The 13,290-nt window shown below is 39.5% G+C and overlaps 1 protein-coding gene and 1 pseudogene across 3 annotated transcripts; one reads left to right on the plus strand and one right to left on the minus strand.

The window, feature by feature from the left end:
- On the minus strand, window positions 1-10,858 carry LOC133853852 (aspartic proteinase-like protein 1). 3 transcript variants are annotated; one of them, XM_062289879.1, is made up of 10 exons: window positions 10,428-10,856; window positions 10,150-10,288; window positions 5,098-5,339; window positions 4,724-4,951; window positions 4,452-4,590; window positions 4,303-4,373; window positions 4,121-4,220; window positions 3,653-3,713; window positions 2,968-3,039; window positions 1-452 (listed from the first exon to the last, which is right to left on the minus strand). In XM_062289879.1, exons 1-10 carry the CDS (start codon window positions 10,724-10,726, stop codon window positions 196-198), a joined length of 1,608 nt encoding a protein of 535 aa, XP_062145863.1. In that variant the 5' UTR covers window positions 10,727-10,856; the 3' UTR covers window positions 1-195. The 3 variants fall into 3 exon arrangements, with proteins under 3 accessions (XP_062145863.1, XP_062145873.1, XP_062145867.1); XM_062289889.1 differs by having other exon boundaries at window positions 5,098-5,373; window positions 10,428-10,566; XM_062289883.1 differs by lacking the exon at window positions 2,968-3,039 and having other exon boundaries at window positions 10,428-10,858.
- Window positions 7,844-8,974, plus strand: LOC133858354 (trans-cinnamate:CoA ligase, peroxisomal-like; annotated as a pseudogene).
- Window positions 10,859-13,290: the final 2,432 nt, after the last annotated feature.

A 13,290-nucleotide genomic window follows, 5' to 3' on the forward strand; every position in this document is an offset into this window, starting at 1 on the left:
TGGAGCACTCAAGATGATTTTGTAGTATTAGAACCATTTAAATAATATATAATCATAAAACAAAGAACACCTATAAACTGAAAGTAGAGACCAAAAAAGATGGACTATTCCCATCAACCACCAATCAAAACAATAACCTAAAAAAAGTGCATCCATTCAGAGTTTTAGGAGAGGCTTGACAAGAATAGATAGGATTTACAAGTCAAAGAGAGATTTGATTAGGTGACCGGCACACAGAAATAGTAGCACTACTAACGAACTCATCAAACAGAGCCTGGAGGGAATTTGACAGTGCACAGCTACAGAGGAATTCGATGAAGCCCTCCCAGCAAGAGCAGGCGCAACTGCAGGAGTCTTGGGAATGCTCTGCTGCTGGGTGGTTGGCAACGGGTTTGGCGATCCATCATTTGGCGGAGGTGTGAGATGGACTTCCTCACCAATCATATCTTGACCTGTAGATTCAAGGTGGGTTACCATTAAAGAATCTGAGATTGAAAAGGTCGGAAGATGAGGACAGATCAAGATTGGTTTCGCCCTAAAATTATAGAGGATCAATTGATGCAGCGAATAAATATATTAAAAGAAAAAACCGAAAAACGTAACACAAATGATAGGGTTCTGCACAAAATTAAGTTTTATTCAAAAAAAACATATGCAATGCACTTGGCGATACATAAGACCAAGATTACATATAATGTTGACAGTAGGTCAAAGCAGAGAGGGCTTTGGCTGATGTATTCTTATTTAACATGTACATGGCCTGATGGCCATTATAAATTTCCACCTCTTCCCAATATTTGCTTTCTACCTAAATAAAGAACACTTCAATATCAAAGCATTACTTATTAGAATCATTAAATAAGCCACTTAAAATACATTATGTCAGCCGTTGTGAAATATGTGTGATAAATTAGTGCGAAGAATAATAGAGGGCCCAACTACCAACAATGCCTTTAAAAAGAGCAGTCCACCAAAATTGCCTAGAAGGCCAGCGGCCCACGAGCCAAGGGCCTATGAGGCCAATGGCCTACGACAAAAATATAAAGGGCTGACAAGACAAATTCAAATTCTTATGATTTTATCAACACACTAGTCAACCAAAGAAATATGGGGACTACTAGAGGGCTCAACTACCGATAGCACCTTCAAGAAAGGCCACCCATCGGAAATCATTGGAAAGATCAGCGGCCCACAAGCCAAGGGCCTATTAGGCCGACATCCTATGATCGGAATTCGATGTGCCCACAAGATTATAGCCCAAACGACCCAACAAGGACTTGGACGCACTGTTTCCTAAATGCAGCTCCTAGCATCTGATAAGGGACCCCCCCAACTCAGCCAACAGCCTGCTCATGCCATACATCCCCCCACACGCGCCCTTCTAACAAACCTAGGAGGAATCTCCACGTCAATAACAAATTACTGGCAGGAGGTCTTAAAACCCTAGGAGAAAGGATGAGAGACGAGGCCCGAAAGCCTATGAAAAGAACCAAGGGGTATTTGCTGAGGCATGCCTTTTACTCTTCCCTTACTTTGCCTAAATTTTCCCTGCCTTCTAGATGCTGACTTGAGCATCGAAGGGGTTCTGCCAAGTCCACCACCGGCCACCTCTAACCTCTTTTTCTTTTTTGCAGCTCCTCCCCTGACTGGGGGCGTGCGGTCACTGTGTGAACAAGTAGCATTACTCTTTGCCATATGCTCCCACGTAACGCATTGGCATAACTTATACCTTTAACAACCCTTCCAAGCAACAAAAGACAACAGCCACAAATAAAACCACGCAAGCAAAAGTAATTCAAACTAACCATCATAGATGAACCCCGCCTAGACATGTAAGACCTTCCTTCTACACCCCAAACACTCACAAAGCTAAGGCATAGAACAGTAAAATCCAGACTCCAATTTAATTGCAGCCTGATAACTGATGTTTGAAGGGCCCATTAAAAAGTATAGCATATATTAATGGGCCCGCCTCTTTACCCCAACTACCATCATGGAAAGCTGCGGAACAGGCATACATAGCAGAAGCACGCACACAAGCTTAGTCACCCAATCTGCCCAAAGGGACTAGCTACTTGCGCTCTATGAAGAAATTCAAAGCTCTAAGAGCAGATACTGCTCTTTTTTCTCTTTTTTGAAAAAATACTCTGAGAGCAGATGCACTCAACTTGACAAAATTGAAAACTCCTGCATTCATGTTTGCTAGTAGAGAGAATTTGCACCCAGCCACCAGTCACCAAACACTCCTTGATTTGTTAAGATTTCAGAAGTTTTCTATCTGCAACCATACTTGTGGGATGTTGAAAACAAGTATTGTTTTTCCTATTTTGTTCATTTTTCCTTTTTCCCTGTTTTTCTTGGAAGATGGAGAAAATATGGACAGGTAAAAGAAGAAGAAGAAGAAGACAGAGATGGAACCTAGCAGATCATAGCATGGGTGGAGGCTGCAGGGAACAACTCGTCAGTTTAAAGTTTGCTTTATTTACTGACCTATGAAACTCCCTAAAATTAGAAGTGTTTATTGTTTGAGTATTTTATTTAGGTACTCCGGGGGCAATGCCACCCTGAACTAGGAAACTAGGAAGTCTAGTAATGGCCATATGGTGTCAAAGTTGAAACAGACTTTGAACGGCAATAAAAGAGGAAACACTGTTAAGATTTTTACTCCAAGCCTCACACAGAGAAGACCCTATCCTTCAGATAATATCGCTTCTTCACAAGCACTTTGAAATAGAAAAGAAAAAACTAAGCAAATCAGGAATTCAAAGGATCATCTCAACAGAATTTCTGCCAATGCCCTGCTTCAACCTTCAGAGCAATCTCTAAACCATAGTCACAAACTCTGCTTGTGGAAATCAGCTTAGGAGTAAATGAGAAGCAAGTGCTCTCCTCAGAAAGGATTAGATAAACCAGTGCTTAAAATGATCATAATCCAGAAAGTTCTATCCAAAAAGCTTCAGTACTTACAATTGGATTTTGACCAACCCAACTTCAAATTTTCCCTATCAAAAACCAGATGATAACCCATCATGAAGTTTTCTGCAACAGATATGTTAAGCCAGAGTCATCAGTACACTGTGTATAGATATAAGTGTGCATGCATGTGACACACAAAAAATGCAATAATTTGTCATCACACTCTCTGTGACATATATGTTAACCTAGAATTACCAATACATTGTAGGTGATATTAGAATATTAATTAAATAATTCAATCAAAGAGATAATGTTAAAATATTAATTAAATGATTAAATCAACAATTTCCTATAAGCTTAAGATTTTAAGAAGCATGATATCAAAACAAAGGTTTTAAGTTTGAACTTTGTCTCTGTCATACACCTCGCATTCAATAAAATATTCTATGTCTTGAACCTCACATATTAAGTAAAAGTTTAATCCTACACGTAAGGGGGAGTTAGAATATTAACTAAGTAATTAAATCAAAGAAAAAGTGTTAAAATATTTATTAAATTATTAAATTAACTATTTCATATTAGCTTAAATTTTTTAAACAACTGGTGATTTAACATGTGCACACAAGTGTACAATTGTGTGCCCATGCACCACGCACATGGACGCACCCACAAGGCAGAGATGGACAACAAGATGGCAAATGATTCAGTTATGCGAAAACCAGAGGGGTATACTCACGGCCAATAACACCATAGTCAGAATCTGCGCGTTGTAGAGTTAAGCAGAATATAGTAAATCCCTGCACCACATTCCAGAAAATTGATATGTTTCCATTACAACCACATCCCATTATATGAGCAGTCCCTGCATCCAATCAGTGCAGAATACTTGTAGAAAAAGGATAAAAGGATATTTGTCACACTTCCTGGTTTCTAACAATGGAGATTTTTTGAGGTTCTTTTTGGACACCCCATTGACATGACAACTTATTTAAGTGACGTTAACAAACAAAGATTTTAATTGAGGGGTAAAAGAATCAATATCCATTTCCTGATGGGAAATGCATGAAATGATTAAAAACCACAGATAGTTCAAAATCAGGAGATAAAGGGTTAATGGCTCACAACACAACCCACTAGTGCTTGGACTAAATAGCCCCATAAGTTTATGTTCAATCGAAGACAAGTTGGAATTTAGGATTATTACCTGATTCACGGGGAAGGAATAAAAAGGATTATTGACTATAAAGCTTTGGTTCATAATAAACATGAGTCTCATGGTAGGAACGCTATGCAATTCCTGTGAACTGTTACACAAAGGAATAGCGGACTATCAGTTAGGAAGAAATAGGTAAAGAATTTCAAAAGCTCTCCTCATTAGCATCCAACCTGACATTATAGCAGTACTCCCACGTGCTTTCAGATTGATTAATCCTGGTAGCAGTCACTTGTTTGTCAAACTGTAATTAAGAAACAACAATCTTTCAGGCCATATTAGAGAAAAACTTATACCTCATAAAATTAGAAACAGGAAGCACCTCCGAAACAATTTTTTCATAAATTTTGGCTGGAAGATAGGTGAAGGATGAGCCACTGTCAACCAGTGCTTGGAACTGGGTTAGCTTGAGACAGAAACTCCCAACACAATAATGCTCTAATCCAACAAAATAGGTGTCACTGAAACAAGGAAGAGACTAATTACAGAAGGCATAGAAAGAATTCAAAAGCGTCTCTAGGACTAAGACCTGCTAAGAGAATTCACTTAGCTAATAGAATTAACAACAGTGAAAAGGGCATATAGATGGCATACAATTTTCCTGCAATAGGCAAGAATGGCGTAGATTGTTGGGTGGCAAGCCCTACATCCCCAAAGAAAATTCTCCCAGAATCATCCTCATCAAAACAAAGTGAAAAAGAATTTTGAACCAATCCTGCTTTTGCAAGCAAACTTGGAACTGAAATGGCCCCAGGTCCCAATCCCATTACACCATCAGGGGCAGCTCCATCCAGATAGCCACCACTTTGTTTCCTACCACAGCTGCATTAATAAGAATGGCTATGAAATAAGGAAATATAAAAAGTTTAAGCATCAGTAAGCAAAAAGCTATACATATCAGGTCCCAGAAAAAATAAATAAATGAAAACAACAACAAAGAGAAAGGAAGACAAAAAATATAAACACACCCCAAAATGACTGAAGCCTGCACATGATTTTGTGTTGCATGATCGCTAACGGATGCCAAATGTAACTTGTCCTCGACCAAAAATCCAGAACTTGATGTATTTTCAGTTTCATATTCAGCAATATATGGGCAGGGCTCTTTCAGACCTTTACAATTGGTACTCAGTTTGCACAAATTATGACTGCAAGGTAGGTGCTTGCTGGTGCTTGAGAAAGATGGACTATACTCACTCAGATCCTTATCCTGCATTATAGATGCCCCAAATACGAGGGAGCACCTGCCAATCAATCATTGGAATTAACTGCTAAACCTAGCTGAACCACCGCACAAGCACAAAGCGAGTACATTTAAAACCCTTTCCACATCTATTCAGCAATTCGAATACAGAATAATAAGTCTGAAGGGCGAGAGTAAATGGAAATTATAAGGAAATAATAAAAAATATAAATTAGAAAAGACATGTACACTTCAACAGCACACGAGTTTTTCCCATTCAGCCTCCTTTACAAAATAATGAATACAGTGCTCTTATTGGTGAACAAAAAATGTGTAACCCTAGAATCAAATGAATCCTGAGTGCCACTGACATGAATAAGCAACTAGTTAGAAATTATAACTTAGAATAGAGGGAAGAAAGTATATAGTATTTAATAAAGAAAAAACTCAAAGACAAAGAAAATCATATACAAATAAACTTAAAGGATTTTACTTGTACAGCCTTTTCTTAAAATATTAATCCATAAATTAAATTGTTCGGTATAATTGTGCTTTTTAATGATATTTCTCTTACTTATCAAAAAAAAAAAAAAATTTCTTAAACATCATTGTGTGAGAATGGAGAAAAAAAAAACCTGAGATTTATCACCAACTCTTGCAAGTAAAATCTCAGGTTTTTGATGGTGATAAATCTTTTATTTTTTGGGGCTCATAGTTTTTGAATCAGGATAGGATTTTCCTTTGATATTAGAATACATCAAAAAGCTGTAATTATCAATAATCTTCATGTTTTTCTTTACAGGACTTAATCATAGTAGTAAGTGTAGAGTATTTAATCTTAAGTGTACTTCACCTACCACATTTGTACTACTCTACTTCACCTGCCACACTATCACAGCTCTACTGCACTTGTATTACTATAGTACAATATATTGTCTATAAAAATCCCAACTGTAATACAAACTATATCAAATCAACAATATGCTGCCCTCTTGGCTTCATAGCCCATGGATGTAGGCCACTGAAGTTGAATCACATTAGTCTTAAGTGTAGAGTATTTAATCTTAAGTGTACTTCACCTACCACATTTGTACTACTCTACTTCACCTGCCACACTATCACAGCTCTACTGCACTTGTATTACTATAGTACAATATATTGTCTATAAAAATCCCAACTGTAATACAAACTATATCAAATCAACAATATGCTGCCCTCTTGGCTTCATAGCCCATGGATGTAGGCCACTGAAGTTGAATCACATTAGTCTTTTGTGTTCTCCTTTTTTCTTCTCTCTTCAATATTATTCTATCTTTTCTACATTTTATTGTGGGGTCAAAACCATGTTTTGCGGCCTCCATCTTTTACAATACACCATTCTTGTAGTCTAGCAATTCCGCCAATGCACCTATACGTCTCATAAACATTTTTGCGTAACCCAATGTCCTTTCCAATCACGTGTCTGACCAATAAACCTTGTTGGTACCGATCTACAATCCAACATCGATGTCAAGCTATGAACACACATGCACCCTCTTGTGCCTCCCAAAGCTTTCCACACTCTACTACACATGCTCCATGTGTCACCTCCAAATCAACTTCCAAATAATCGGTTCTACTTCTCCAGGAAGCAACACCAAAAAAAGCTCAAGGGCCGCCAGTCTACCAACTCTGGATATGCTGCCATCAAAGCAGCCACATGCGCCCTCATGTGTCATCTATATTTCGCCACTGTCAGCCTCATGTGCTACACATGCCTCAATCAACAACGCATCACAACCATCTAAATCAACAACACATCTCAACCATTGTCCTACTCCACGCACCTCACATCTTGAGGCACAACACGGGCACATGCTCCAAAATGTAACAAGCACTAAACATGGCCCCAACAATTTGATGTGCCTCACACACCAAGCTCAGGATCCAATTCTACCCATTCCTACCTGATCCTGCCGGCCCTGCCCTTGCCATCCAACCCAGCTCACTCAATCCTCTTAGCCACACTGTTTGACCCGACCCAAGTCGTCTTGACCTGTCTCACACAGTCCTCTAACTTTCTACCTTGAGTTTGTGAGGAATATTAATATATTCAATCCTACTTGCATTTCATCTTTCACACTTCACATGTTGGTGCTGCATTTGTATCATATTTCCTATATATATGTCAAATCAATGAAAAAAATGTAGGATATGTTTAATAATAATTTTGAAAAGTGTTTTTTGGTAACGTCCACATTTGATAAAATATTTTCTATGGGGTCCATTTAAGAAAATTCTTTAGTTGTGCTTTCAAAAAAAATAAGAGATAACTTCACAAAAGGGTATCGAATTATTGCGTTTTAGACAGAAGCATACCGAACTAGCAAACGTTTCAAACTGGGGTAGCCAAGTATCCAAACCCCTCATTTAAGGGTATTCCGTCAGAATTCGCTGTTTAAATCCTGACGGAGCCCCCATCACGTGCGACACACGTGATTTACTTAACATTAACTACCTGTTATGCCCCTCTACTAAAAAAATAAACTACTATGGACACTTCCATGCTCCATTGCAACGGGTGGGGCATTGCGGCACATCGCGGAACCAACGTGTGCCTCTGCAACACCACAGCCACTGACATCTACTGGAGCATTGCTATGCACAAGGTCACCCACGTGATGCGCGCCCATCATATTCAACATCCTCCTTTAGGCAAAGCCGAACGAGATAACGTTAACATCTCCGGTCCAAATACTCATCGGAGGAGCACCCCTGCCAGCTGCGCTGCTTGAAAAGATCGAGCTGCTGGGATTCCATGTCACGCATGCTTATGGCCTCACCGAGGCTATCGGGCCGACGCTCGTGTGCGAGTGGTAGAGGGAGTGAAACCAACTGCCGCGCGACGATCAGGCGAAGCTCAAGGCACGTCAAGGGATTAGTATATTGACGCTGGACGACATGGATGTAAAGGATTTGAAAACAATGGCAAGTGTGCCCCCACGATGGGAAAACTCTGGGGGAGATAGTCCTACATGGGAGCAGCATCATGAAGGGTTACTTCAAGGACCAAAAGGCCATGTTGGAAGCTTTCGAGGATGGGTGGTTCGTAACAGCTGATGTCGGCCTTGTTCATCAAGATGGGTATTTGGAAATCAAGGACAAGTCCAAGGTAGTCATCATATCTGGTGGTGAAAACATTAGCAACGTAGAAATGGAGTTAGCGCTATATAAGCATCCGAGAGTTCTGGAAGCGGCGGTGGTAGCAATGTTGCACCCTCACTGGGGAGAGAGTGTTGTATAAGCATCTGGAACTAGACTTGGCAGGTAAAGCATCCAAGAGCCACGTAAATCATTGTCGAACTGAACTTGGTATGTATTCTGGAAGTGGAGTCGGCACTGTATAAGCATCCGAGAGCCCCTGCGCCTTTGTCGCCATCGGGAACAACTCAGTAGGTAAAACCGACGACGTGAGAGAGGCAGAGATAATCTCCCATTGCAGGAAAAATCTTCCCCATTTCATGGTTTTGAAGAAGGTGGTGTTCCTGCTAGAGCTGCCAAAGAACTCAACGAGAAAGATTCCGAAAAATGAACTGAGAGCAAAAGAGCTTCTTGTCTCTGTGAATCTTTCCAACAAGCCCAGCCATGTCAATCCACAACCAATTCCTCCACTTGGCGAGTAGACTCTACAGGCCTTTTCCCATCTCTAAGAGTTTTTTTACTAAACTCGGAATTAAAAAATAAAAATAAATAAATAAACATGTACAGTGTGCTTGCTTGTGGCGTAAGCACTCGCCCTTCGACATCATCTTGCAGGAAATACCCATGGAAGGATTTGGTAGCCTTTAGTATTCCATTAAGCTTGTTTCCAACTCGATAGCACAACTTCCATGAGATAGAGATATTCACCGAACCTTCGAGTAGTTTATTTTTTTAGTAGAGGGGCATAACGGGTAGTTCAGGTTAAGTAAATCACGTGTGTCGCACGTGATGGGGACTCCGTCTAGATTTAACAATGAATCCTGACGGAATACCCATAAATAAGAGGTTTGGATACTTGGCAACCCCAGTTTGAAACGTTTGCCAGTTCGGTAGGCTTCCGTCTAAAACGCGTATAATTCGATACCCTTTTGTGAAGTTATCTCAAAAAATAAATACTAGACACGTTTATTTTGAGAAAACGTATGCAAGTGTAGAGTTGACTTCTTCTCTATAAAAAATAAATAAATAAGGGGTAGTGTGGCCACCATATGCGTTGCAGCCACCCCAATCTGATTGCCATCTCTGACTTGTTGCTGTGGCCGTACCCCTAGCTAGTCAGGGCAGCCGCATGGTGGCCGCACAGCCACCAGTCTCATCCGTTGCGGGTGGACGTGTAGCCACCCATCTCTAATCTTTCTTATCTTTCAATTTTTTAAAACTTAAGTAATAGATTTGATAAGTAAAATTTAAGTAATAAATTAGCCCCTGCATCTGAAAAAATTAAAGTACTTGTTCTCTCAAAATATTCTTAAGGTGTGAAAAATTTGCTAAAAAGTATTTTGTATTTTGAAAAATGTTTTAAAAAGTATTTTATGTTTCGAATTGTTTGTTAATGGCTTTTAGAAAGTGTGATTTTAGTTTTGAAAACCGTTAGCAATCGAGGCCGTGGCCTTTTGGTTTTATAACTTGTGAATGTCTCTAAGATCGAACCACGTTAATACCCCGCACTCTTTCTCCAAATATTCTTTAATTTATATGTTATAAATATGCATACAAGAGCCAAAATAAGAACCTAGAAAGCTTACAAATTAAAATTGCAGAAATAGAGCTGCAAAGAAACAATAATAGTAATAATGGTTAGTGATGGTAAACGTACCAACATACTATAGTAACTGGCAGACAAGGGAGCACATTGAATGCACTCACAAGGGACCCAAAGCAGATCGCTTCCAGCATCCAATGCAACAAGAAACGAAACATTCGGTGTCCCTATATCAATCCATGTGTAATGCAACCTGGAAATTAAAGATCGATCGGAAGATGAGGTAACTAACATTATGTTCTTAATTACAAATGCGCATTTCCTCTTTTCTTTCTTTCCTTCACTTTTCCTACGTTTTCTCGGGAACCAAACAGGCACAGAACGTGACTTACCAATCGAAGTCATTCCCGAAGAACAAGGTCCCGCTGCCCTCGGAAGGGAACAGCACCTCGTACTTCGAGCCGAGCTTCAACCTCTGCCGCTTCAAGTCGTTGCTCAGAAGCAACTCGAAGTACTCCAGGCTGTTCCTCCTCGGCCACGATCTCCCCTGCACATTCCCGCTCCTCGAGGCCCACTGCGCCTTGGCCTCCTCGGAGAACCTGTGTATGAGCTTCGACGAAAACGCCAGCCCCGCCGAGCCATCCACGAGCAGCCAAGCCACCACCAACAACAGCACCGCACGATTCTCCATGTAGAACTCGAAAAGCAATCCCTAACGTTCAAAATGTGTAGCGGAGCGAGCGAGAGAGAGAGAGAGAGAGCAGTAGCAGTGAGTGTGAAACCCGGGGAGTGTGCTAAAGTGAGCGAGGGGGTGTAGTGCTCGCCGAGTCTAATATATATTGCGCCCGTGAACGTGGCAGACCAGCAACAGGGGTTGCTACATCGAGACGTGTGTGCATTGCCCATCACATGCCAAGTAGTGTGAATTTTTTTGTTTAATAATTAAGTAATGGAGACTTTGAAAAAGATTGAAAAAAGATAAAGATGGTTGTTAGGGAGGTGCAACCAGGGAGCGCCGCGTAAGGCTTTTATGAGTACGTGTCAGAAAGTATGGTGGGGTGGTTGGTACCGCCACGTACGTGGGATTCGTATTTTCCGGCTTTTTCCAATTGCGCGCAATTAAGGGTCCGGCTTTTGGTGGGAAGTAAAGGTAAAAAGGAATTTGAACTTTTTATAATTATTTGTCTTAATTTATAATAAATTGAATAAATAATTGTGAAATACTACTTACACGATTTACGTGACCAAGTAAAAAATAGGTTGTTTAATCACTTATCCGCTCAGGTATGTCTCATAAGCAGTCTCTCACAATCATCTCTCTAAATTTTCTTAAATAGACTTTCAATTTTCACATTGTTTACTGTTTTTGAGATTTATATAATTTAGGTTAGTTTAGACTCACAAATAAGACAATAACGATGCCCGTTTACACTTTAGTCTTTAGTAAAACGCTCCGTTTCAATTATAAGTCTTTAGTTGAGTTACATTGACTGAACGATGACAGCTTGACTTTGAGACCTTAGCTTTATTATTGTTTTAAGAGAAAGATAAATATATTTTTCAACTGATCACAATTTAGAGAGAGAAAGTCTCGAGAGCCTTCTTAGAGAGATAGCCCATTTGTAGTGTTTTGGTCGCCGACGCCTCCCCCTCCCAGTGTTTGGTCTCCCCCTAGCCCTTTTCTGGTTGTTGTTTTTGTTCTCTCCCTAACTTGTTTTTATGGGGTTTAGCTTTTCACTCCCAGCCCTTAAGGTTGTGGAGGTTTTTGTTCCTCCCGATCTGATCTGGAGGAGGTTGTTTTTCTCCTAGCTTCTAACTATGGAGCTTGGTTGTGCTGTGCGATTCTCCCCTGTTTGGTGTGTGGGCATGTGCCATGGATCTTTCTCTCTGGTCCTGCGTGTGAGGGTCACGACCTACTTTTCCAATCTCAGTTGGTGATGATTTGGATTGCAAGAGAGTGTATGCTACAAGGAGGGATTTCGGAGTGGGCGCTTGCCCAACACGCGTCGACTCCGGCGTCAACTTTCCCGGAGCTGGTGGTTGTGAATTTTTTGCTTGAGTAATACTACATATCATCCTTTTGTCCTCCTTTTATTCCCCAAAATTGATGTGCCTTTTAAAATCACCATTGGATTAAAATCCTATAATGATGTATCATAAATCCAATGGTGATTTTAAGAGCCACATCAATTTTGGGGGGACAAATGGATGATATGTAGCATTACTCTTTTTACTTTGTATATTCTCCTGTGTCTACTGTTGCTCACAATGAGTCTACCTGTAATGCATAAATGTTTCATGGGCTTATTTGTTGTATGTGATAGACTAGATCAGCCCTCTAATCGTCTCTAGTATGGGCCTAATTGTATAGAGTGACTCTAATTGGTGTCTTTGTAATATTTGTATATTGTGTTTAGACACCTGCGTCAAGCCATACTTGGTTTCTGACTTAAGGTTGTTTAGAGAGGTCTTGTACCTCTATTATTGTATTCGCCTTCAGGCGTTTTCAATAATATATGGTAGCACATGCTATCTTGTTTTTGTTTTGTATTTATGTTTTTTTTTTAAAAAAAAAGAAAGCCAATTCACACTCACCCTCTCATATGGGTTAAGACCCACACCACATGGGCTCCAGCCCATGTGAGAGAGTAGGTGTGTATTTGATGTTTTTGTATCATTTCCCTTATTTTAAACTCGTGATCGTGAGTAATGGGTGTTTTTTTTTTTTTTTTTTTAATGGGAGTGTTTGGTAACCAACACCATCGCCCCTACTTTATTTTCATTTTTTTTTAATAATCAACTGAAAATATTTTAACATTTTTTACTTTTTATATCACATTAATAATTTTTTTTTTTTATTATTCAAATAAAAACCATCAAAATGCTTGGTACCATGATTTTTTTTTTTTTTTTTATGTTCCTTTGTATTGTTCAATGTTATCTTAATAATTTTTTAGTAGTTTAAATCTTTACATTGGATAACAAACTTGAAACATATATCATTCAATGTGTTATACTAAATAATTCACTACCTTCAAAGGGAACGGAAAACTTGCTGAGAATATGGTAGATATGAAAAATTATATTGTGTATTGATTGGTGATATTATCATTGATTATGCCAGCTGCAACATTAACTATTGCTTAAAGACCATTTTCAGCAATGAATATTATTAAAAATCATTTACGTAACCGAATAAGAGATTAGTAGATGAATGATTGTCTAGTTGCGTGCATAGAGAATTATATACTCAAG

The sequence above is a fragment of the Alnus glutinosa genome, chromosome 1 (genome assembly GCF_958979055.1).
Source record: "Alnus glutinosa chromosome 1, dhAlnGlut1.1, whole genome shotgun sequence".
Classification (NCBI taxonomy): domain Eukaryota; kingdom Viridiplantae; phylum Streptophyta; class Magnoliopsida; order Fagales; family Betulaceae; genus Alnus; species Alnus glutinosa.

Coding starts and splice junctions, on each gene's coding strand:
- LOC133853852 (XM_062289879.1), bottom strand. CDS start 10,726: ATGGAGAATCGTGCGGTGCTGTTGTTGGTGGTGGCTTGGCTGCTCGTG. Junction 4,591..4,723: donor TTGCCTATTGCAGGAAAATT/GTATGCCATCTA, acceptor TCCTTGTTTCAG/TGACACCTATTTTGTTGGAT. Junction 3,040..3,652: donor TGACTATGGTGTTATTGGCC/GTGAGTATACCC, acceptor TATCTGTTGCAG/AAAACTTCATGATGGGTTAT.